Here is a 26172-nt window from a genome sequence, read left to right on the forward strand (position 1 = left end):
GCTCCTGAGGTGCTAAAAACTCAGGAACTTCAGAAGGTTGTTTTCCTCTCTCTGCAATGCAACAGTTTCCGCTTCAAGTGTAATCAATTTATTACCCACATCTGCCTAGATTTCATAAAGGAACTGAACAGTAAATAACATCAAGGAAACTGTACATGGACTGAGCTTTAACAGCTTCATTTCTTCAAGCAGAGGAAATAAAAATCAGTAAGAGATACAAAAACACTCTTTTTGCAGCAGCAAAAAGTCAACAGGAACTAACAAAACAAATTGATGTCCACAACAGGTTAAGGTGAAATACGCAAACTGCTGCTGTGTGTTTCAAAGAAATGTGAACCTGGATAAAAGCAAACAACTGCAAAGCACTTCTCTAAGAAGGAAAAAAAAAGTCTTTACTCAAAACCTTTAATATTATTCTTCTGGAAAATGCCAGAGTACCTCCAGGTGACCACAAGAAGTTATTCTAAGCTGAGGGGGAAAGAAGGCTGAAGAGAAAGCCCCACAGTATGTCGCAGTAAATCTGTAATATCGTATTTAGTGTCACCAGAGCATATAACATGTAAAGCACTGTGAACGCACGCAGGCATTCCAGGATTGAATGGCTTAAGCCAGAGCTGGCTGGAGTTGGGCAATCTCTTACAACTTTCAATTCAATGGGAACGTAAAATCGGTGTTAAAGCATTAACAAACTCGGTGTAAGTTTTTCCGCAGCACACAGGGTGGGGGGTTGTGAGCTCCACGCAGGCGGTGCACAAACGCACCACCGCTGAGCACCAAACACTCCGTACTGATCCACACAAGGTTGGTGGTAAAAGTTACACAAGCACAGAATATCTGCCCCGGGGTTTACAGCATTCGGGGGCGGGAAACCATACCCGTCCGACAAGCCCTAAGGTGAGCGGCCGCCGCTGAAACCTATTAACGCACTGGGACAAGGAACGGACGGCGTCCCCTTCGCCCCCTTCAAAGCGCCCCGCTGTCACTCCGGCGGCGTTTTTTGACACGAGCACACGCGCGTTTGTAGCCGCCGCCGCATTCCTCGTTCGGACGCTGCGCCCGGGGAGGAACGGGACGAGGAGCGGACCCGGCGGGACGCCCCTGCGCCCCTCACAGCGCCTGAGCCAAAGCGAAAGTGGCCCGTGACGGCCCCGGGCAGCGCCCCGCCGCGCGCTCCTGCGGGACAGGGCCCGTATCGGGACCACTCGGACGCGAGCGGCCCCGGCTCCCCCCGAGCGACGGCTGCGGGGACCGGCGGCCCCGTGTGGCGGGGCGGGGCGCGGGGCTCGCGGGCAGCACCCGCCCGGGCAGGGCCGCGGCGCCCCCACTCGCAGCGCGAGGCCGTGGACCGCCGACTCCCGGCCCGGCGCGGGCTCCCTGCGCTCGGCGCGGCGGCGCTTCCGGCCGAGGGGCGGCCGCGGGGGTTACCTGGCGGCACGGAGCCCGATCGGCGCCGCCGCCGGCTCCCTCGGTCCCTGTCGCGCGGCCGCGGTCCCTGCCCCGCTCCTCGTCCTCACAGCGCTGCCATTACCCAAGCCGCTCGCACCTCACGCCCCGCCCCTCGCCGGCGCCGCCACTGCGGATGGGGGTGAGGTGAGGTGAGGCAGCGCGGCCCTCCCGCCGCTCCGCCCCGCGCCCCTTCCTCACCCGCAGCGCTGCGCGTCGCCCGTCTCTTCCACTCCGCCCCGGCCTCTCCCCGCCGGCCGCAGGATGGCTGGGGGCGGCTGCTCACGGCGTACCGCCGCTTTCCGACCGCATTCCCCCGTCGGAGAAGACAGATTTGGTACGGTCCGTGCTACGGCAAGCGCGGGCGGCCTCAATGCCCCACAGCGGGGCGGTTGGGGGTCGCACGGCGCATGTCCTCTTGGGCCGCCGCGCACGCGTTGCTCCTCCATTGGCGACGGGACCCTTTTCCGCGCATGCGCGCAGCGATCCCTTGTGGGGCGCTGGAGCCGGGCCGTAGGCGGCTCGAAATGGAGTCGCGGTGGGACGGGGCCGCTGAAAGCGCTACTTTGCAATTGATTCACCGCGGTTCCACCAAGTGTTTGGCGCAGGGAAAACTAACGTGGTTCCTAAGAGCAGGATCGAGCAAGACTGCTTCTGCTTCCCCGCTCCGTAAGAATTGTCGGCGTTGATCCTGCAGAATCAGCTGCCAGCGCTTTTGTAACTGTATCCCTTCTGAGGGTAAAGATCGCTCTTAAGGGTTTCTTTAACAACTCCTGGGTTACAAAGAATCAAGTAGTATCTCCTTAGGCTGTTAGTTACTCTTTTTTTGCTCAGTTGCAGAACCATCCCAAGGCACAGAACGATGCATTTATGACTCTGGTTCCTCTGTCTTGTTATTTGTAGTCTTTTCTGCCAGAGTGGTGGGCAGTGTCTGAAAAGACAAATCCAGTTCCTCAGCAGTGCAACAACAAGCTTCAATGTGTGGTGAACAAGGAGGGATCAGCTGTTTTGGCAGGAGCTGCCTCCTTTGCTTATGTTTACAGTACATCTAGCAGTGTAATTCTGGCCCAAAACTTGAAATAACAAAGCCCACAGTAATACAAACACTGTTTGAAATATTCCAATGTACGGCCTGCTGCCTTGCTGGAAAGCTGACAGCCCACATTCCCTACCCTGTCTGTGCCATTTGCAAACAGCATCCACATTACTGACTGCTATGAATCCCATTGTAACAGTGGGACCAAGTAAATGAGTTGATCTGTGTTATCAGTGCGTACAACACTATTACATTCATGTACTTCTTCTAAATGATTTTTTTTAATGTCAGCATCTTTCAGTTCAACAAAATACCACATTGTTTATCCACATAGTGTAACGCAGCAACAAAATAAACACCTCTTTATACTGAAACTCCTTCCAGTTCATTTTAATATTTTCATCAATTAGAGGATGATTTTTAGGTGTACTTTAATGTCTAATAAGCCCCAAGCCATATGAAATTAAAACATTTTGGTCGATTAGAAACCACAATACAACTTATCCTTGAAAAAGTGAGCGGATAGAGTAAGTTCCTAGTCGTATCAATTTAAATTCAAATGCAACTATCTAAGAATTGTTTTACTGTTCTACTTTGCTTGAACACTGTTATTAATTACAGTGAGTATTAACGTGTGAGAGACTCTCCCCTACACTGTGATTTCCTTACAAAGGCTGGTATTCCTCAGCAGAAAGAAATCAGTATGGGACACCCTTTATTCATAAAGGTCTGGATCATCCCAGCTTGTTCATTCGCCTATCACCCCACTCATTCTTGGTTCTTACTTCATACGTAATTACACTGTGAGAAATACTTCCTACAATCTTCATAGAATTTGTTCTTTCTTATATCGCTGAATCGCATTTTTATTTAGTGTGTATACTTGAAATATTATTAATAGCATCACGACCTCATATTGTAGTAAACAGGGCAGTTCATTACTTCCTGCATTTGTTGCAGGATGTCTGGAAACTCGGGTATGTGCTGCTGCCTTTGTGATCAAAGTAAACAAGGGGAAAAGCCAAGATGCTGACTTACAATTAAGCGGCAGGAAACTTGATTCTCATTGATAGGACTAGATACACAGAAGCAGGGGTGAACCTTCATTTCATTACAGGTATTTATACCCAAGACTTCGATTGTGGCTTTGTCCTTCGTATGGTGACATAAAATATAAGCATGAATTGAAAGTACTTTTGTGGATTATAAAAAGCACGGCATTAAAATACTTTTCTTGTAGCTTCCATTTCTAAGGCTACGAGGAATTTTAAATGTGTGATTCTACCTGCTTAAAACACTTCGTTTCTTGAGAGCTCTCTGCAATGTGTCCACTAGATGGCAGCGCTGAATCGATACAAAAAGAAAATGGAGTTCAAATTTGCACACCTATAAACAAAACGTGATTTTTTTTGTATATGAAATAGAAAAAGAGACAGGAATTGAACTTCCTCAAACAACATTTATTAGTTAACCGCTGATGAGTTAGTTCAAATCCCACATTTCTGTCCTTTTGCAGGACCTGGAAGTGCCTGAAATAAGAAAAACACAAATGTGTCTTTTTCCTTCATTACTAAAAATGGGCACCAACTTATTTTTATACAAATGTAGTAGATGTGAGTATGAGCAGCCTTCAGCAATTTTCCTTGCCATATTTTGTGTCGCAAAATTATCAGCAGTAAAATTCAGGACCACATTATTAACAAGCAAAACAACGTAAGTAGAACTTGTATCTCAAGATCAGTTATAAAATTTAGCAATAGTTCTGAATTAAAGCAGTTGCATTTAGAGAACTTTTAATATACAAAATAGGTTCATATAATGAAAGAACAGACACGTGAGGGCAGCGCACGCAATGGAAGGAAAGTCAGACGAGTTGGAGTAAACTGAATTACCTCTATGTATTCATGACTAAGAAATACACTGGCTTATAAGTTTGTTTGTGCAACCGGTAGTGAACAAAACAACCTGGCCAATGAAATTTTATAGTCCTCTCCTTCCTCTTTAATTCAGAATTGTTCAACTGCCTTCACATAGCAATTCAAGCATCTTTCTTTCTTTCTTTCTTTCTTTCTTTCTTTCTTTCTTTCTTTCTTTCTTTCTTTCTTTCTTTCTTTCTTTCTTTCTTTCTTTCCTTCTTTCTTTCCTTCTTTCTTTCCTTCTTTCTTTCCTTCTTTCTTTCCTTCTTTCTTTCCTTCTTTCTTTCTTTCTTTCTTTCTTTCTTTCTTTCTTTCTTTCTTTCTTTCTTTCTTTCTTTCTTTCTTTCTTTCTTTCTTTCTTTCCTTCTTTCTTTCCTTCTTTCTTTCCTTCTTTCTTTCCTTCTTTCCTTCCTTCCTTCCTTCCTTCCTTCCTTCCTTCCTTCCTTCCTTCCTTCCTTCCTTCCTTCCTTCCTTCCTTCCTTCCTTCCTTCCTTCCTTCCTTCCTTCCTTCCTTCCTTCCTTCCTTCCTTCCTTCCTTCCTTCCTTCCTTCCTTCCTTCCTTCCTTCCTTCCTTCCTTCCTTCCTTCCTTCCTTCCTTCCTTCCTTCCTTCCTTCCTTCCTTCCTTCCTTCCTTCCTTCCTTCCTTCCTACAGTATGGCTAATTTTTATAAGTGTATATTGTACTAAAATCATATGCAAGCAATGATATTAATAATCACAAGGAGACGCTTGTGAACACAGTGATGTAGTAAATAAGAATTGCTTAACAGATGCTATGAGTTGAAGAAATCTGCTTGTTTTTGTTTGCAAGGCACAGCATTTTGAGAAAATTGCCATTTATATCGAGTGGTTCTGCTACAATGCCAGAAATATAAAACACAGCACGTTGCTATTTCACGTTCCTGTGTGCTGTGTAGATACACAGATACAGGGAGACAAAAAACGTTCAAGCTCAGTGGCTGCACAATCCTTAGTGATGGTGATTTCTAGAGAATGTTACTTAGCTTTGAGGTGAAGTTTAATTTAGAGACTGCTTCCGGGGGGAAAAAGGAATAAGAAGCAGCTAATATTGGTCTTCACTGACATATAATGAATAAGAAATATTGTGTCATTTCTGAGGCATCATTTTCTATATTAAAATTGAGATCATTCTATCGATTCAAATCCACTGATTATCTAAAATGAAATCATTACAAACCCAAGCAAATCAAAGTGATGATACTTCTGAAAATATACTCCCTGAAAACAATGTATATAATATATATATTCATAGTATAAATATACAGGTAAAATAAATTATTAACTTTATGTTTTGTCATTACAGTATATTAGATTTCATACTCTTTGCAGTATACCTCTTGCTTAACGTGTTGTTTCATGCAGGCCATCCTGTTGCATCCTGAGGGTATTGGTTACCTCTGGCTTACATGCTTGCAAAATAAGTTGTGAAAACAAGGGTTGTGTGCTGTGACTGCACTTCCCTGTAATCACAGTGGAGATCCTGCACTTGCCTTTCTGTTCCTTCAGAGGCAAAAAGTACAGGTAGAGATCTTCAACAACTTGAATGGTCCATTTAGAGATCCATGGTATAATTCAGTTTTGTTAATTAGTGGAATCATAGAATGATTTGGTTTGGAAGAGATCTTAAAGACCATCTAGTTCAACCATTTACTAAGTGAAGAGACACCTACAGCTCAACCAGGCTGCCCAGGATCCCATTTAACCTGGCCTTGAACATTTCCAGGGATGGGGCATCCACAGCTTCTCTGGCAGCCTGATTCAGGGCCTCACCACCCACCCTCATTGTGAAGAACTTCTTTCATATACCTAGTCCACGTCTTCCCTCTTTTATTTCAAAGCCAATTCTCCTTGTCCTACCATGGGACTCCAAGATAACTCCCTGATAAAGAGTCCTTCCCTAATCTCCCAGCATGCGATCTTTAAGGAGGCAGAGTTGTAGACAACAAGCATCGTATTGCATAAGGGAAGAAAAACAGCATGGTTAGACAGTCCTAATGGTGAGCTTCATTAAGTGTTATAGGAAAATAAATTTGTTAGTAATTATTTCTGGTGTAATAAACTACCTATGACTTATTATCTTCTTAATAAAAATAACAGGTAGGACATTTCAGAGATGAACTCAGTAAAAGTGTTGTTGTGTGCGTGTGTATTTTTTTGTGTTTTATTTTTCTTTGTTTGTTTTTAACCTAAAAGCTAAATTGCACCTGTCCTTAGTTTTTAGGATGTGCAGGTGTGGAATGGGCTAAGAAGAGATGCATGAAATGCACCAAATTGTTGCAATTTGATGAAAAGAAGAAAAATTTCACAAGAAAAAAAATAAATAAAACAAACTATCAGTCAAGAGGGCAATAGTGGAAGCATTATTTATAAAGCAAAACTATTAAATATTATTTAAATTAGAATGCCAGTCTATTTTTGTCAGCCTGATCTACATATCTTGGATGTAGTTAGAAAGAAATCTACAAATGATAAAAGCAGCACAAACCTTCTCCTGTCTTTACTTATGTCGTGACACTCTCTGTACTGTTTTACAAGAAAAATATGTGTCTCTGAAACTCTTCCTTTAAAAAACCTATTTGGACGATAAGTGTGAAGGTCTGATATGTGAAAGCAGTTGATTTCATGAAATACGTAGGTGGTGTTCATACTGACATCACATGCACCGGTGATGTATTTACATTCCTTGCAAAGTACGTCATGATTCTTTCAATGTCAGTGCCGACTGAAGTCATTCCAATTCCTTGCTCATACATTAACCCCTCAGTCAAGATAGTACTTCTCTGTGCAGTGGCACAGGGGAACAACTTAGGAATTCATTCAGGCCAAAAGCAACTCTTTTTTTTTCTTGATATTCCATTTCTAACTCATATTACTTTCCACACAGGGTTCTAGGTTGCCTCAGCATGACTGAGGTGGTGGGAATGCGATGCCAAAAGCAAATGGAGCTGGCAGTGAGTTACACTACGAAAGAAAGAAAGAGAGAAAGAAAGAGAGAAAGAAAGAGAGAAAGAAAGAGAGAAAGAAAGAGAGAAAGAAAGAAAGAAAGAAAGAAAGAAAGAAAGAAAGAAAGAAAGAAAGAAAGAAAGAAAGAAAGAAAGAAAGAAAGAAAGAAAGAAAGAAAGAAAGAAAGAAAGAAAGAAAGAAAGAGTAGATAAAAAGTAAAAAGCTGATATTTCCTTGACCTGATGCTGCCTTGCAAATTCAGGCATTTTCAAGAGGAGAGATGACTCAGGTAGTCAGTCTGATGGTGTGAAGTGCCTGGATTTCAAATTTATGTTCAGAACCATCTTGTTTAAATGATGGTAATAATCACGGTTGTCCTATATTCTCTTCTTATGTATTGCTTTTGTTTGTAGTGTATGAAATTAATTGGTTCACTTTAGGGATTGATCCCAGTTAGAGCCATTTCAGAATTATTTTAGTCACAATGATTTTTGTAGCAAAGCCCTTTCTGGCCCCAGTTAATAATATACTACCCTGACACAGTGAGAATGCAACGCTTCCCAACTGTCACCTTCCCCCTCCAGCCCCTCACCGCCAGGCAGACTCACCCTGGGCAGAACGCTACCAGCCTCAGTAAGCCATGTCAATTATTCCAGAGCTGAAGCTGGGTAATCACCTTTATATCTCCAAGACTAAATCCCTTTGCCAGCTCACTCAGTCCTCTGACCAGATGTTTCTCAGACTGAAGCTTGATTTTTCAATTTCTTATTTAGAAAATATAAACTACAAAGGAGAAAAAAAAAAAAAAAAAAAAAAAAAAAAGCTATGAATAGTAATAAATCATCGATCATTTCAAAGCTGCTAATGACTTGTTTGAAAACTAATAGAAAATACCCCTCTACAAATTCACAAGGGTTCCACGGAATTCCACTGTATGCAGCTCATTGCATTGGTGCCCTTTATTTAACATCTTCTCAAGAAATTTCTTGTTCAACGGCTACTTTTGGCTTTTTGCTAACACTGGGAAAAGACAGAATTTATTCCAAAGGCATCAGCACAGTTATTCACACTATTTTTACTCATCTGCTCACTTGACTACGTTATTATCCTCCGAGGTGGATTCTAATTGACCAGGGGCTTCCATATCTCCTTAGGAATGTTCATAAGTCATGCCTTACGGGTTAGCTACAATAGCAGAAGGCTATTAACCGTGGGAAGAACAACTATTTAAAACTCTGAGAAGACACATAAAAATATATGCAACAATCCGAAGGAAGGAAATAGAACTCAAAACAGGAAGGGGCTGTTGTTCAATACCTCAGCGAGGAAACGGAGAATGTAAACTGAAAGCTCACACCAGCACTGGGGACACAAAAAAGTACTCTTTGCACTGCATTGCAGTTTTGATAGCTGTGCTAAATAGCTTCTAGGAGGCAAATTAACAGACTTCAGTGTCAAAGGCAGTTAAATGTAATTCACTTTTCATCAAGTCAGAGATAAGAGTTTTTTGGGTTGTTTTTTTCCGACACAGGAAATCAATATTTAGTTTCTATCCACTCTACAAACAAGGCCAAATATTTAACCTAGGTGGACACACCGCCGGCTCTGACAGACACGTCCTCCAGTTCTTCAGCGTCAGGACGTGACTTGGGCTTTGCTTCCTTCCTTGGAATACCACCGTATAGTTTTTCACAGAAAAGAAAGTAACAAACCATGGTAAATATATAACTTATTGTGATTGATGTACGGATATATCATGGAAGCTACCCTGTAGCGTAATGCCTGACGCCGGACAGCAGCAGGTGTAACAGAAGGGTCACGTCAGGTCCCCGCGCCTCTCGGCTCCGGCATCGCCGGGGGAACGGCAAGCGGCGGGCGGCAGCGCCACGTCCCGCGGTCAGGCCACTATGGCGGCCGCCGGAGCGCTGCGGCCACCCGCCCTTATCGCCGGAGCGCGGCCGGCACCACACCCGGCTATCGCGCGTCAAGCAGCCCCCGCCCAGCGGCCCCGACGCGGCCTCCGGCCCCACGGAATGGCGGCGCCCCGAGCGCTGCGCGAGGCCCCGCCCGCAGCGGAGGGCTCGTCCCGCCCCGCGGCCAATCCGGGGAGCCGCCGGAGGGCGCGCGGAGGCGGTTGGCGGCCGTTGCGAGCCCCGCGGCCACTCGGCGCCTCCGCCTGCGCTCGAGCTCCGCCTCCTTCCGCGGCCCCTGGGGCTGGGAGTCGCCGCAGACGCCATTTCCTCAGCGCCCCCGCGGCGGCGCGGCTGCATCAGCGCTGACGTGAGAGCGACGCGCGGCTCCGCCCGGCCCAATCCCCCCCACCCCCTGTGACGGGGGCAGCACGTACAGGGCGGCGGGTGAGTGCGGGAGGGGGCGGGGACACGTGTGCGCGCAGCCCGACCCCCTGCGGGCCGGCGGCGGGGCGGCGCGCAGCGCAGCGCGCAGGGCAGCGGCGGCGCGCAGGGGCCGGACAGGGGGGAGAGGGGCGCTGCGCCGGCGGGGGCGCGCACGAGGGGGCGGTGGCGGCGCGTCCCCGGAGCCGCCGGGAGAGCGCTCCGCGCGGCGGGGGCCGCGTCTGCCTCGTCCGCCCGATAGCGCAGCTCCGCCGGGCGGCCCCGCGGAGACTCCGCGCTGCCGTGCGCACCAGCTGCCATCTGGGCTCTCGTTCCGCGCTCGCCGGTGGCGCTGGGCGGGGAACGGGCAGCCAGGCTGCGTGTGTCCTGTAGCACTCGAGTGATTCCACTGATAGTAGCTTGTAAGGGATCTGCTGCTTCTGCGGTGCCGTGTCTGGATGCTGAGGTGACAGGGAGCGTGCTCGTGCTTACAGCCACAGGAAAGACGCTGAACAGTTGAGGTTGTAAAAGACCACTAAAATCATCTAGTCCAGCTGTCAGCCCGGCCCCACCACGCCCAGCAGCCATGTCCCGTAGCGCCACATCTCTGCGTTTATTGAACACCTCCAGGGCCGGTGATCCCACCACCTCCATGGGCAATCTATGCTAGTACTTCACTATTAAAGGAAATAACTTTATCCTAATATCCAACATGGATCTCCTCTGGTGCAGGTTGAAGCCATTCCCTTTCAACTTATTGCTTTACTTGGGAGAAGAGGCTGACCTTCACTTCCCATGAGGAGAGCAATGAGGTCTCCCCTGAGCCTTCTGTTCTCCAGACTAAATGGCCCCAGCTCCCTCAGCAGCTCCTCATAAGACGTGTGCTGCAGACACCTCACTGCTTTGATGTACTTCTTTGGGCAGCACTTCAGAGCCTCGGTGTCTTTCTTGTAGCGAGGAAGTTTGGGGCTCTGAATTATGTGTTAAGATCCTGGGAAGAAAACAACGGGGAAGAAAAAAGAAAAGCCCATTGGTAATTAGGACAAACTAAGTATTGTATTATAATGATATCAAAAGCTAAACAGAAACTTCATGCAGTTGGGATCCGGTCTGCTGCACTGTTGCTCCTTGCACTCAGCTGAGTGCTGTGAGCACTCAGTGCCAGCGGTGGTCCCCACGAAGCACAGCAGCAAACTGGGTTCCAGGCTTCAATACTTAAAAACAGCCATGTTCAGAAATGAGAGCATTGTGAGTGTTCCTGCACTTGCTGTGGGGTCACCACTAAGTGCAAAACAGGTGTGTGTAAATTCACATCCTTACTTTCCAGTCACTTCCCTGTGATTAAAAGCCCTCAAAGAGATACTCAAAGAAAGGTCAGAATGCATTTTTTAGGCTCATATCATTTCCTTTGTAAGCGATCTCTGATGTATAAAGTACTGTTGAAATAAAGAAGTTGTTTTTCAGATGTCTCTGGGTATTTAATTAGAAAGTCATACATGCAGAGTTCTATTTCATGTGGCTCACACATTTGAATTTTACCAACAGATATTAAGTACTCATTATATTCGTTGACGTCAAGCTAACAACAGTGTTGGTGTGTAGTAAAGTGATTTTTTTTGTGGTCTTTATAACAAAAGAATATGTCTTGATAAGATGTTCTCCTTGTCCTTTTATCTGTGGACAAAAAGTGCTAAAAGGTTCACACCTCTTGAGGTAAATGACTTCCAATTCCTTCCCTTTTCCTTTAACTCCAGTGTTGATATTGTCCCATGGGTGGTGCTGCTTTTAGCAGCTTGGAGGAGCTTTTAGTGTGTTAAGTTTGCATCGTAATCAGTGTTTACCTGACCCTAGCTGCTGCACATTGGTCACATTTACATTGGTGACTGTAGTATGTATTGATCCACATGAAAGTGTTACTCAGTGTTACTACCTAGTTCACAGCTTTTCTTTTCTCTTATTTTTTTTAGGAGTATGTGTGTGTGGCTTTGAAGGGTTGGTGGAATATATCTTGTTTATTAATTTTTAAAGAATCCAGTCTAATACTTAAAATTACTTCTCAGTGATGGAAAACAACCAAGGTAGAATATGTAAGAAATCAATGTATTAATACTGACTATAGGATTAAAGCTTCTATGTGATGCATAGCAAAAAGACAAGGAACCATGGCCTAAAGCTTGAACTTAGGAAGATCAATACTAGCATGCAGAAGAACTTCTTTATGGTAAGGGTGACGGAGCACTGGAACAGCCTGCCCAGAGAGGTTGTGGAGTCTCCTTCTTTGGACATCTTCTAGGCCTGTCTGGATACCTACTGATGTGACCTATTATAGGGTACCTGCTTTAGCAGGGGGGGTTGGACTCAATTGGACTCAATTTGTTGAGGTCCCTTCTAACCCCTGTTATTTTGTGTGATTCTTTAATATAGGAAAGCACATTATTTTATACAAGGATGAGGACCATATCCTTTAAAACCAATTGTTTGCTTAGTTTTACTTTAAAAGAGGAAAAAGTTTACAACATTATACATAGGACAGGCTTTACTAATTAGTTTAAACATATGATGTAAAACAACTCTGATACACCTACACAAAGTATTCCAAGTGTTTGACAGAAGATTTTTTTTTCCTTTACTCCAAAACTGCAGGAAAATTCTAACAGATTTATTCTTTTTGAATGCAAAGGGATTGAGTGTGACCGGTGCATGGAACTGTAGTTTCTGAATGAAATCAGTACTTTTTTTTACAGCAGCCGGTATTACTGTTGGTTTAGTAAAACATAATCATGATCCACCCCCACTTCAATGTATTCATGGTTAAATGATATACAAGATAGTATACGAAATAAAAAACCTATGCAGCTCAAGTTACAGAAATCTGGGAGCTTATGAGAGCATGCTGACAGTGATACTGGATTGGACTGTGAAATTCAGAAGCTCTTTAGCATGGTGTTGGGTTGCATGCAGGCCCACAGGGGTGATGTGGCTGTGCCACTTCTTGCCCTGGGGGCTGCAGTGCCTGCAGGTGGTCTTTGCCTGCAGGTCTGGTAATCCGCTGTGGTTGCATTTGCTGAAGGTTCTTAATCTCATAACATGTATGAATGATGTATCAACAGCCTACAGTATGCCTTCCCTTATCCTTCTCTTAGAAGGTTTATACCAAGCTAAACCCTTTAAAACTACTGAAGTGTTTGTTGTTATTTTGATGTTATAGTCCGAAGATGGTGAATTTCTGCAGCATTTTTACTCAAGTCCCTGTTTTCAAATACATTAGAATTAGCAGGTTTTCAAAAAGAAGTGTATTTTATTTATTCAGAAGCAGTATTTTGCTGTGGCTTTAAAAGACCAGCAGTAACAAACCCTGTGTTCAAGCCAAATACAGATTTTCAGATTTTGCTCCACTTTGCTGAAGATTTAAAATAAGCGATTGCCTTTGTTAGGAATCAGAATAAATGTACGCGTTTGAAGATGGAAAATATATTTCAATTCTTGAATTTTTCATGTATGTCGTGTTGTTATTATGTTTGTCATATCACTGATGTAGGTAAACAATGACAAACATAATTTAATGTATATAATCTTACAAAATACAGTCCGTTCGCTGTGCTATGCTGACTGTGCTGATACTGTTTCCACACTATTAGCCAACAGTTACTGAATTGCAGTAGCTGGAAGAGCTCTGGGAGGGAGATGCTGATAGCAGTAAAGTAAAACATTTTTGATAATCCCCTACTGATTGCAGGACCTTAAGTTAACATTAAGAAAATAAAACCTAGGTTTCACAAAATGAAGGCTGGCACTTGGCAGGTAAAGTTCTATGAAGTGTTTTCAGCAAGATGAAAATACTTGTGTTTTTTTGTTGTTTGTGTATGTGTGCGTGTGTAGTGTCTTTGTTATTTTGTTCCCCCGGCAGTAGGTTATCTGTGGCAGATGGTTTTGGATGACAAAATACTTCATGGCCCATATAAAGTGAATTAATTCTGACTGTATTCCGGCCTATAGGAAGAGATTGCAATGAATGTGGTGGCAGCCCACATGCGTTTTTTAATCTTCCCTGGTGTGTGAGCTGTTCTAAAGCTTATGGAGGCATTCTTAGATGAGCCGGATAGAGCTGTGTGAATGTTCCCAGTCTACTAAGGAGGAACACTTCTGCTCTTTCTTTGTTGTGTTGAATACATGTCTAAAAATGGAATGATGTAATAAGATAAACATCTTGCTATGAAAAATTACAGTGGAAAACTTGGTGAAAATATTCTTCTCCAAGCTGCTTAATTTGATGAATTTTAGTAGGCCTTTAATTAGATTGTATAGAATTAATCAGTGATAACTAAGAAGACAAGAATGTTGAAAGAATAAGTGCTGCATTAATAATTTTACCTGCACTGATACTGGCCTAGAACATGTCATTTCTATTGACTGAAGTACCCCAGCAAGTGCAAGTGCTGACACTGAAGTTCCTCTTGGCAAAGCAGCCTGTTAAATTTGGACAGCAAAGTACCGTGAGAGGGAAGCAAGTTAGCAATGTGCTTCTCTACCATTTAGCTGTATTCCTTTCTGACCTGTGTGATCACATGTTACTGTGCAGGTAAAACCAACGCTTTCATGTCATAAAGGGGGTTGAGTTTGTTTAGTTTGATATTATGCCATTAACTTCTAACTTATGGGACAATTCAGGAGCCTCAGTTTTGGGCTCTTAACAGTGCCCTTTCCTGGTCTATGCCCTGTCTCAGTTTATGTTAGAAACCTTAGTCAGGAAGAAACTACCAGTTGGTTGAAACAGTTGAAATTTGAGTTCCACTGGGTTGCCCTGTGACTGAACCCATCTGATCCAAACTCATGAAGCTAGATTTTCTGCCTCTTAAAACCATAACTGTATCGTGTCTTCCTTTCATCATCTTAATTCCTTCACTAACACAGTGCGCAGTGGGGAGCACGTCAGTGGGGCGTGCTGTGTGGTCTGCATGTCTACACCCTGGCTCTTGATTCTGTTTGTAACTTGCGCTGCTGCCATGGTGATGCTTGTGACATCATTTGCTCAGTGTTACACTTTCAGTGCAGAGAGGGAGCCCAAGAGAACCTTGGTTTTAAGACACACATCTCTTCCATTGTGACTAAGTGTGCCGAGAAACATGATAAAATGACCGGCAGGTAACCTATATGATAGATATATTTAGAAACTTTCCCTATTGAGCTTAAACTTGTAATTTAAATTGAGGGTCAGAGTGTTATTCTTTCAGCTTGGAAACTTGCCCTCCTTTTAAAAGCACAAGAAGAGCGGTTGAGGTTCTTGAGCCATGAGTTTTTTATGGATGGTTCAAGCAGAAATTCCAGGCTGGGTTCAGTCTCCCAGGAGCCCTTTAGAAGGCTTTGCCAGCACACAGCCACCAGTCAGCTCGAGCTGTGTTTGTTGGGAGGTGTGAGGCACGAGGTACCTACTGCAGGTAGTGCTGGCTGCTGTGGGAGCCTTGCAGCTTTCCAAAGGACATGTTTGAGAGTTCATGGCTGTATAAATGAAGATTTTAGTATGGTTAAATGGAAAGAAGAGGCTTTCATTAATCCAATAATTTTGAGAGAGGTTATGTTAATTTTCTGTTAGTTTCTTGCTCCAAGTATAAAATAGTCTGGTATTGCTCTTTTCTACCTAGACGCCTGATATACCCTTCGTACAGCAATGTTTATGTATGCATACAGCTATATTTATGTACATATGTACTTAATTTTAGACGGATGACCATGGAAATGGTTGAATCGCAACAGGATGATAACGCAGTGGATTCTTTGCCAGATAGAGACGCTGTTCACAGCCGCAGTCAGCCAGACAAACACGAGATTTCCGCAGTATCTCAGGTAAGTTGGAATGTGGAAAGCTGAGAACAGTCAACAAAGTGACATCCAGAACTGTTGGGGCTTTTTATTGTTGACTGCAAAAAAAATCCAATTTGAAGTTCTTGCATTCTGTAAGTCTTGTGATTAGATGGGGAAAACAGCAAATGTGTACTGAAAACAGTGCCTGCTGTATTTAACCAAGAGCTAGTACTGCATCAGGGCTTTTGAAGGTAACACTTGTAGGAGCCTGCGCTTCTCAAAATGATTATTAGGCATATTTTTCACTTTTCTCAGAAGATTATTTTTATTTTGCAGCTGGATGTAGGGTCCTAAGGAGCTGAGATGGCTTAAAGACCAAACAGCAGAAACCTGTATTTTGAAGATGGGTTGTATAGTAAAAGAGGAATAAAAATAGCCATGGTTCTTTCCTAGTTTTTTGTACAGAATATATTTCACCTTGCACATATAATTTTAATTTATGGTTGTTCTGTTTCATCTCTGTGCATCTGATGCCACTGTCTGGATTTCTAAAATGTACGTGTTCTACATAGTAATTGTACCTGGATTTTTCTTTGGTAGTTAAGAGGTGCAACAACTTTCAATCATTAAAAAGAAGCACTGAAAGTTTCAGTGCTTGAGGACGTTCTTGGCAGTGCTAAGCCTTACAGCTTTGGGCTGTTGTGTAGAACACTTAGAAGAACCTCCATTTCACCTTTTGTGAAATAAAGGAACTCATTTAAAAAGGAAACAATCAAAACCATCTTAGGGAATTTCTTCCACATCAGAATTTAGAAGTTCGTAATACAGTTCCAGCAAAGGGCTCAATTATTTTGTACTGCATATGTGGTATGTTAAGTTCTAAACATATATTGTAGGTTTATTTTAAGGAGAGAATATAGCTGGCTTTTTCTGGATCTTCAGATACCAAGTATGCTGCAGAATGTTTTTGAATGCTTATTTATTTTTGTTACCATTGGTATTTGTTTGTGGTTTTCATATCTGTATCATTGGGAATCCTGCCTTTTTTTTTTTTTCCTTGAATGGAGCATGAAGTCAAAAATGGTATTTGTTTTGCTCTGCTGATTTCACCCCTTCATTTTGTCCTTCTTTGATAGTTGAGGTCAAATCTTTTATTTTAACAATAGATTTTACATGCAAATCATTATGTCATCTCAGGTGGTATCTTGGTACTGGAGCACTGCACAGTGGTAACCAGTGTCTGTCATTCTGGGCATGGGCCTTATGTCTTTCAGTTAAAGCTAATACATCTGGAAGCACTGCTGAATCTCTGTCAATTACAAGCAAAACAGAGCACATAGAGTGTGTTTCAGTTTGAAGACTCAGGAGAGCAGTCCAGAGTTTACACTTGCTTGTTCCTCACTTTGGTTATAAGGCCTGAAGAGCTGAGCCGAGCTTGCAGCTGTGCAGGAATCTGGTTGCCTTTGGAAGCTGTTTGATACAGAAAGCTTCATGCTTTTGGTAAAGAACAGAGGTGTGAGCTGGAAAATTTCTCATCTTCTTTTCACGTAGGCTCCATGGGTTCTGTCTTATATGCATAGATACTGATTTACATAAGGCTGCAAATTGATTTGAAATAAAATATCCTTGTAACATTGATGATAGTCAAACTTGCAACAGTTATGTTGTTGTTTAAAGGGAAATTAATGTTACTTCTAGAAGCTGTATTGCACTGTATGTTTTCTTGTGCTCAGCTACACAAACATAATAAGAACGGAAGAGGAATGTACTTAGAATTTTTTCAATTTTAATAAAGCACTTTCAGTTCTGTTTTCTATTTTATTTATTTTTATTTTTTCCCTTTAGTCCTGCATCCTTGGTGGGTTCTTTTTCTCACTTCTTGCATTTGTCGTATCTTGCCTATTATTAGAGCTGTGCTTGCTGCCTTGATCTGAAATATTGTCTGTTGACCTCACAGTTCTGGCCGTGAACCAGACTCAGGTCAGGATTTACAATGTGAGAACTGCTGTCGCAGGGATTAGTGGGACTTTTCTGATGCATGGAGTGCACAGCCGTTGCAAGCTGGGACTGCTCAGGTTTAGCATTTCAAGGACACTCTCCTTGCGGGTCTCAGCACCTAACTGTGGGTCACATCTTCCTCTCAGGAGACTGAGCACTGTTGAAGCTTGCCACATGGTTGTGAATATAGTTTTTAATCCAGCCTGCCAAGTGCAAGTCCAGGGCATTTTTCAAAGTAGATGTGGGAGCATTAGAAAACTAGCTTTGTCACTGTTGTGCCCTTCCTAAAGGGTACACTCCCACCCAAATGGCTGGGAGCAGTCATTTAACTTCTTTATACCTGTATGTTTCCTTATTGGCATTAGTTTTGCCATTAGCCAAAACTTCCCTGTCTTCAGCATTCCCTCACAGAAGCTAGGCAGTGCTTGTGTGATCAGCTCTTTACTTTCCTGTTAGGTGAATTCACAGTGAGCTTGCTCTGTCTTTTCTTTTTCCCAAAGTACTTAATTCCTGGAGTAGTCCTTGTAGCATTTAGCTTCTGTAGCTGCAACAGAAATGACATGGAACTGTGTGTGTTTACTTCACACTAGCTATGTTTGAGGTATGAAATATAGGCTGTGAGTGTAAGCTTCGTAGTGAGAAAAGTTATCTGCCCTTGAATGACAAGAGTGTGAATGCACACAGTTCATGTGCTGTGTACAGCTGTTCAATGACCATGCATCTTGAAGTCAGAGGACTGATAAGTAACCTCTCAGAAAGAAGGCATACCTCAGTGTGAAGATAATTTGTGTTTGCTTTATGGGGGTGCTTTTTGCTTACTGTTTCTCTGCTCTCTTGGAAGAAGGATCACTGATTTCTGAACGTTTGGAGTATGGACCCGTATTGCTCTAACAGAATATATAGTTGGTATTTGTTAAAGCAATTAGACTCTACTGTAGCACAGCTCAGACCCCCAGAGGATAATACAACATCTACAATTTCTTTGCTATTGTTGAGATATAACTCTTACGCTGTTTGCTCGGGTGCTTCATGTGTTAATCTCCCCTCACCCCCTCCCTGCCACCCCCTGCATTGCTGAATTGCTTGTGGATTGTTTTCAGTTGGTGCAGGACATCCCTTGGAGGATGATGTTGTAGGTAGCATTGCTCATCACTGATGTCAGAAAGCAGTGTGGTACGTTGATTTGTTTTTTTCTTTGCCAAGGCCATTTTACTCAGCCTCCAAGTGCAAAATTATTTTGGCCAACACAGGAGTGTTCAATTTAAAGATAATGCCAAATAAAATGTGAATCAAAATTATTTCAACATTTTTTAACACTTATGAAGGAGATGAAAAATATGAAGTTAGAATTTTTAAGTCATTGTTCTTGAAAACAAGCCTAATACAAAAAAAAAAAATAATAAAAAAAAAATCCCAAATTTAATGTGTGGTTTATAGGAACTACAATAACATGAATGTGCATGCTGACTAACCTCCAGGTAATTGTGAAAACTCAGCAAACAGCGATCAAATCAAATAGAGATGTTTAAAACAGATATAAATGAACAAACAAACCACTTTTTGTTTGATCCAGGTTTAAAGATAAGCATTGTCTTTCCTCCTTCTTTGCTCTCCACTCCCCATTTAATCCTATCTGAATTAATAGGAACAAAACAATTTATCCTGTGATTCTGTAAACTGTATTCTAAGAGTATTAGCTGAGGGTTTTGTTTTTTTTTCTCCCTCTGTGGTTAGACTGAATAAGGAGCTTTTAAATGAATACAGAGTTTCTTAATTTTGAGTGCTGATTTACTTCCTGATTATATGTGCCTGACCCATTGTGTACTGAATGCAGAAACTAATAAACTGTTCATGCTGTACTGCTTTGTGTGCGTTGTGCTCTGCATGTTCTTTCTGATACACTGGCGATTTGTATAGCATTACTGCTGTCTTTGAGAGCGCAAATTGAAAGGTTAAGTGGAATTGCCTTCATTATGTTTTGAGAAACTAACACGCTCTGTGACTGTTTAGACTGCTCTGTGCTCATTCCTTGAAGCTTGGGTTTAGGATAATGTCAACTGTGCCAGACAAAATAGATCATATTCTTCAAATCTTCGAGCATTCAAGACATTCTGGATCTCAAATATGTATTTCTGATGATAACATTAATATTTGTTTTATAGCGTGGGAAGGAAGCTTGTTTTTTCTATTTACATGTTGCCATTTAATGCCAGTTAAGAAGTGATTGTTTCCGTTTGGGGGTTAGAAATACCCTCAATTGTCTTATTTCCTGAAAATATGATCGGTTTACTATAACAATTGAATGATTACGTAGTGAATGCTGACAAGATCCTGTCTCTGTTTCCTAGAAAAGCTGTTTTGTCAAGATATTTGAGCCAACATCTGGTCTTCCTGATAGTAGGATGTCTTGATAGTAGACAACAACTTTCTCTTGTCTCGAGAAAGGAATGTATTCTGGGAAAGAAGCAACTTAAAAGTCATGAGTGAAATGTTCTTTAACATTTGGAATTCAAAAAAGTAAATGAAATTACCTTCGGTGTGAATATAGAATACAAAACTCTATAAATAGAATGATTCATGACTGTATTTTCTTTTACATAATCAACATTAATCATGTTTTTCTTCTCTCTCTCACCAATTTTTACCTTTGCTACTCACACCAGGTACATTTTGGGGCTGAGAAAGAAAGCGGAAAAAAGCAGAATCTTAGATATGACATAGGGTTTATTCTTGTACATGTAGAAATTAGGGTTTTTAATGTAGTTCACTGTGAAAAAGACTATTGTATGATTTTAGGAAGTTGTAACTTTCTTCCTTTTCACTTGGAGTTTCAGGATATTTCATCACAAAGAACTTGAGATTAATCATAATGCTTTCCGTTTTGGTATCTCTATCTCTGTTAATAGGTTTAACAGAAGTAGCATAAATTTGAGCTCTTAGTCTGCTCTGTTACTTTACTACTTAACACGTTTAGCTCAGTACTGATAATGGAGAGCTGTGGGCTGGGCAATGCTGTGTGCCTGGGCAATGCTAAAATGTCATCAGGAAGAGGGCTTGGATGTATTCCTAAACAGAACAAGGCCAACATTTTCTTCAGCTGTTTTAAGCTTAAGATTCATCTGTTCTTTGTTGTTATATCAAAGTACTCTAACTCTTTTTTTTTATTATTATTTTTATTTTTATTTTTTTTTATATTGTAGAATATATAAAGAGGATTTATTAAACTAAAACAACTTGGAATTCCACGTGTTGTTTAAATATTTTGTTTTCTTCCCATTTGAAAAACTATCACATCATCTCTTTGAGAAGTCAATCTCAAGATGAAAAGTTGAAACTAAATTTTTAGCGTAACAAAGCAAAACCAGTTCTGGATGTGAGACTAAGAGCATTCTGCTCTCTGTGCTGTCACTGCAACAAACTTCAACAAGTTCTGGTATTTTTGGTTACATAACTTGAGGTTCTCCCTAACGTTCATGCTAGCAACAGCAGATTTAATCTGTGATAGTTTAGGGTTGTTTTTTATTGAAAACATGAAGTCATGAGGAAAAGAAAAGAGTAATTAAAAAGGTTTTCAATTCAGTAGTGGGCAGTTTAATTTTCCAACATGATTTGGGAAGATACCAATTTCCTACTGGTAAAACTACTATATTTCTGTGTGTGATAAGTACGCACACTTGAGCTGTTTTAGATATGACATCAGAAACTACTTGTTTTAGTATCACCTCTAATGAAATCTTCAGGCGTGCCACTTACACACCATGGCTGTAAATTTGTGGGCTTCTGTAACTGCTTCAAGTGCTGGAAGAGGATCTCCAGCAGTATCTATCTCTACAGCAGTTATCTTCTGGTCAAATTCTTCATGGCCAGGGTGTCATTCAAGCCACACAGCCCTCAGCCATTCAGTCACCACAAATGCAAGCTGTTCAGGTTAGCTCTGCTTTTCTTCTGTTTTTGTGAATATTTAGTCCCTCACTATTTGTGCCCCAAGTCAATTAATTCCTACCAATGCTGGGAGGTTTACTCACATAGTTTAGGACAGGGGGATGGGGAGCAGTGTGATGGCAAACAGCCAACTGGTAGCAGCACTACAGGCATTGTGTAGCAATTCCTTGGTGCTTCCTGTTTATCTTTTAAGAAACTGTGTGTCGGAACCTGAACTTGTGCAGTGGCAATTTGTGTAATAGCGTGACCCGTTTTAGTGCATTTTGCAGGTTTTTTTCTTGTTTTGTTTGATTCTGTGAACATCGTGTTTCTAATGAAAATGAGCGAGTGTCTTTTATACTGTATTTTTGAGAGCATCTGGATGTGATGGAAGTAAGCAGTTTCAAATGATTTTTTGTTGCTTTGGCAGGCTCTGTTGGATCATCTGGTATTGCTTTTTGTGCGTCTGTAGTTGTAAGGAGCAAAAATAAGGGCAGCTTCAAAATAAACACTTATTTGGCAAAAAGTTACAATTTAACGTGCTGAAAACAGACTGCTCCAAAATGATTATTTTCAGAGCTTTTAAATAGTAATAGTAATAATAGTAATAAAGACTGGAGAGAATATAACCTTTGGTATATGCATAATATATATGCATTGTCAGTCTTCTTGAGAAGCAGCTTCTAATGTTTGAAACTTTAGAGTAGCTTTCAAGTATAGAAGATAAAAGTCATATGTAAGTGTATTTACCTTAGAAACTAGAGAACAAGAATGAAACCTTCATCAGGTATTTAACATCATAATTGTAGGTGTACCTGATGGGATATAGTAAGGTTTTGAAATTCTAGTTCACTACTGACAAGGCACGGGAGATAGCAAAGGACTTGTGTTTGGTCAAACTTGAAGTCAAATTGAAGTTTTCAAAAGTAGTTGTTTTTTTTTCCTCTGGATTTATTTCTAACTGTAATTTGCCAGAGTGAAATAATAAACTTCAGCAAATAAGTGCATTGTAGTCTTTCCCAATTTCTGTCATTGCTTTTCTTAAAGTCAATATAGTTGGGACATGCATACAAAAACAGAGCTCAGAGGGAGGAATTTCTCCAGCATCTCTTGCCAACTGCTGTTGTGTCTTAGGGGAGTGGGAATCAACTGTTTGTTCCATTGTGTCAACTTGACCTTGCCTTTCCCAAAGGGGTAAGATGGGAAAGCTGTGTCTTGATTGATATTGATTAGTTCCAGATTTTTTGCTTTGCTTTCATTCGAACATGCTAATGGAGAATAATGCGACCCTACCAGAAGTGAGGGGGCAGGAAAAAAAGAGAGCCTTGTGAAGGACTCCATTACAAAAGTTTCTAGGCCCTCCTATGATCATCTTAAGTACTTTATCCTCCCACCCCGCACGTTCTCCAGATTGTCTGGTTTTAATTTATGTCCTTTCTATGCCAGAGAGTGGACGACTTGGAAGATGGTAACAATTTAATTAAAAACCAACCAAATACAAACTGGAGGCTGATGGTAAAGCCTGCATGACCTCTCTCTCAGACACCTGCAGCTTCAAGCAGAAAGGCATTTACAATTTTTTCTTGTTAACGCCATTGCTTTTTTGTTAAAAAAAATACTTACCTGTACTGTGCTCTTTGTTCTAATGCTGTTGTTTTAATTGTAGGAAGGTTTATAATTCAGATTTGACTTTCCTTCTTGCTTCTCCCCTGCAGTGTATCAGGTTTTGGCAGCTGGGCATGAGCTCAAAGTTATTTTTGCTCAAACACAGAGCAGTGTGTTAAAGTTGGAAAAGTCTGTCTAATGGCTGGGAAAAAAATGGCAATGGTTTCCATTTGGAAGCCTTATGAACATGATTGCTTGCTATTAGAACAAACAGACATTACATTTCTCTAATTTCTTCTTAAAAATCAGAACTTTTGAATTTTACTACAGAAAATCACTTCTTCTACATTAAAATGATTCCTTTTTCTTGTGATTTCCTTACCCTCCTATCGAAATACTACCGTGCTGGTCATTAATGGAATGAGAAGATTTAAAGCCTCTAACATCTTGTTTTCCTGCTGTTTGCCCTGGGACAAGTTCTTCTTCCCTTCCTCTGTGGCTTAAAAACTGTTTGAATTATGCTGCCCCAGCTCGTGGCTGTGGAATGGTGTCTTAGTTGTCAAGGTTTACAACAGAGCCTTGAGGACTGATCCACCAGCACATCCTGGTAGGGCTGTCTTCTCTTGGGCTGTGTACATTTTGTTTTCAGGCACGAACCACACAAGTCTGGCATCTGTGTTACTTTTTGAGTTTATGTTGCTGTGGGTTGTCTTTTTTCTGTCTTTCACATGCTGCAGGGAAGTCTCCACTGCACCCAGGTCAAAGCCTTGAGCCTTTTAGTTGCTTAACTCCTGCTTCATGTCACGCTTCTTCAGTGTTAACTTAAAACAGCTCCACATCTGAAACTGCCAGCCATCTATGTGAAAGATCATTTTCACACAAACGTCACCATACTGCTTCAGTTTTGGATCACCAATAGTTCCAAGTAGATAGAAATATCAATAGACAAGCATGCTTTATTTGTTCAGTAATCGCTTTCTGTTTTGTGTAGTACTGTGTCTGCTGGCAAAGAGCGTGATTCAGCCCCAGGCCTTAATCCCTTCTTGGGTAAACTTAAGAGAAAGGAAACTGTGAAAATAATTCTAATAAAATACTGAGAAAATAAGACAGTGTGAACTTGTCAGGAGTTTGTACAGCTTGCATGGTATTGCTAAAGAGTGTATTTGTTTTTATGATTTGTTGATAAGTGTAAATTACTAAAAGGATATTTAAATAAACTACTTTTCTAAATAGACTTTGTATGACTGCGAAGAGATTTCTGTATTGTATACTATTATTTAAGGTGCATTCATGCAGTATTCTGTATTTAAAATGTTTAATTTCAAACTAATTCTGTAATATTATTAGATTTGAAGAAATCTTCTATATTTAATACTTCTCTTGATGTCATTCAAAAGAAATATGATGTGGATTACTATTTATTTTTTTCCAAATGGGAGATGTCACCCAAGTGCTGAAGTGTTGCTAATGTCACAATTGGTGATGTGCTGTAGAAAGAGACGTTATAGATCATGTGATTTCTAATTTTAGAAAAGTTATATAAACTTTTTGTTTGCAAAATATTGTTTTACTCTTTGTTTGTTTTTTTTTTTTTGTTTGTTTGTTTTTTTTAAATGAAGTTATGAATATTAGAAACTTTACTATTACAGGTAGCATCGATTGCGGATGACTCTGCAGAATCAGAACAGATAACTGATACTCAGAAACGTAGGGAAATACTTTCAAGAAGGCCTTCATACCGGTAAGGACTTTTGATTTTGTTTTTGCTGTTTTTTAACAACAGCTTATGTGTAACAGCAAAAAAGTCTGATCAAAGGCAGTGACTTAACTTCTCATGGGTATGGAATTTGAAATATATAAAAGTATCTTTTTCTCTTTCAGAAAAATTTTGAATGAACTCTCTTCAGATACTCCTGCAATCGCAAAGATTGAAGAAGAAAAGTCTGAAGAAGAAGGAGCTGGAATTTCTCCACTGTCCATGCCAAGCAGCCTGTATCATTCTAGCACAGGGCAATTCAGTATGTTTGCAAAGATACTGTCTTTTGTAGCAGAACAAAATAAGAACTGTTTTTTGTTTTTTTTCTTAAAGTTCTGTAATGAAATAGCGATCTCAATCTTCTCAGAAAGACTACTTCTATACTTCTAATGAATCCTGATTTTTTATATTTAATTTCTCCTTATGTGAGCGCAAAAAACCTTTAGTCTCTTTTCCTTTAGTGTTTGTTGATTACTTAATTTAGTCCTTCTGGAATTCCTACACATTAAAAATGTGGAGTTAAGGCCTGGGTGGTGTGCCTGATGTCGGCAGCTGTCTGTATTGTTTGTGAATGTGCAGTGTTATAAATCCCTGTAGTTTCTTAGTCCTGTGATTTGCTGCATATTGGTGTTATTCATGAGATGACAATTAGTGAGGTAGTTTCTTATACTGTGGAATTGGAGTATGAATTTTTTTTTTTTCTCTCTTATGGTCACGTTTTAAGTCTGTCTGAACTGCAGCTTTAACCTAAACTGTTGTCTTCAACATTTGATACTTAATCCAAAATCAAGTTCCGAATTTGTTTGGTTCTATAAATCTTGACTTTTTTCATTTCTTTGTGTTTAAAACACATCATAGCTCACTCCCCATAGCTTCTTCTGATTAATCATTTATCATCTAAGGGATACCTTTCTAATAGCTTTTTTTATTTATTTAATTTATTTTTTGTTTTACAATGTTTCACTCCTTCAACTTTTTTACTTTTTTTTTTTTTTTTTTTTTTTTAAATACCTTTCTTTGTGTAGACATGCTGAAATGCAGGTATTATTCCTTACATATAATGACGGGAAAATTGGAAAAGGCATGTTGTTTTCTGAAAGAGTCTTTTGTAAGCAGAGGACATCTACTAAAACAGCAGAGTATAAAGAAGATAGAGCAGCTCCCCCTGTGCCATTTGCCAGTTGCCTTTCTTCAGTGGTTTTCAGTTTGTACAACTAAAGTCATTATATAATCTGAGACAGCAGACTTTGCATATATCTACTCTTCTGCATAGAAAGTAATGTTGCTTGGACTTTGTTAGCATCTGAAGTGCTCTTTTCCATGAATTTCTTGCCATGCTAAGTGACAGTTATCCAGTCCAGCTACCTTTGATCAAGTTATTTGTGTGTGTGTGTGTGTGTG

The 26172-nt window shown here is 41.1% G+C and overlaps 2 protein-coding genes across 6 annotated transcripts in view; one reads left to right on the top strand and one right to left on the bottom strand.

Moving 5' to 3' along the window:
* CUL2 (cullin 2) overlaps positions 1 to 1855 on the bottom strand; it is a 44187-nt gene extending 42332 nt beyond the window's left edge. Inside the window, exon 1 of one of the 2 annotated variants that reach the window (XM_072329826.1) lies at positions 1645 to 1855. The gene's annotated coding sequence lies outside the window, so the exon portion shown is untranslated. Of the gene's footprint in view, positions 1 to 1425; positions 1555 to 1644 lie in introns of those variants that run through there. The other variant, XM_072329825.1, reaches the window with a different exon arrangement.
* A 7707-nt stretch (positions 1856 to 9562) lies between these two features.
* The window catches only part of CREM (cAMP responsive element modulator), a 31506-nt gene continuing 14896 nt past the window's right edge, over positions 9563 to 26172 (top strand). Inside the window, exons 1-4 of one of the 4 annotated variants that reach the window (XM_072328641.1) lie at positions 9563 to 9716; positions 15410 to 15533; positions 24665 to 24756; positions 24897 to 25033. In XM_072328641.1, the coding sequence (XP_072184742.1) occupies positions 15414 to 15533; positions 24665 to 24756; positions 24897 to 25033 (349 nt within the window). In that variant the 5' untranslated portion in view covers positions 9563 to 9716; positions 15410 to 15413. The remainder of the gene's footprint in view (positions 9717 to 15409; positions 15534 to 24664; positions 24757 to 24896; positions 25034 to 26172) is intronic. The other 3 variants (XM_072328642.1, XM_072328644.1, XM_072328645.1) reach the window with 3 other exon arrangements.

The sequence above is a fragment of the Excalfactoria chinensis genome, chromosome 2 (genome assembly GCF_039878825.1).
Source record: "Excalfactoria chinensis isolate bCotChi1 chromosome 2, bCotChi1.hap2, whole genome shotgun sequence".
NCBI lineage: Eukaryota > Metazoa > Chordata > Aves > Galliformes > Phasianidae > Excalfactoria > Excalfactoria chinensis.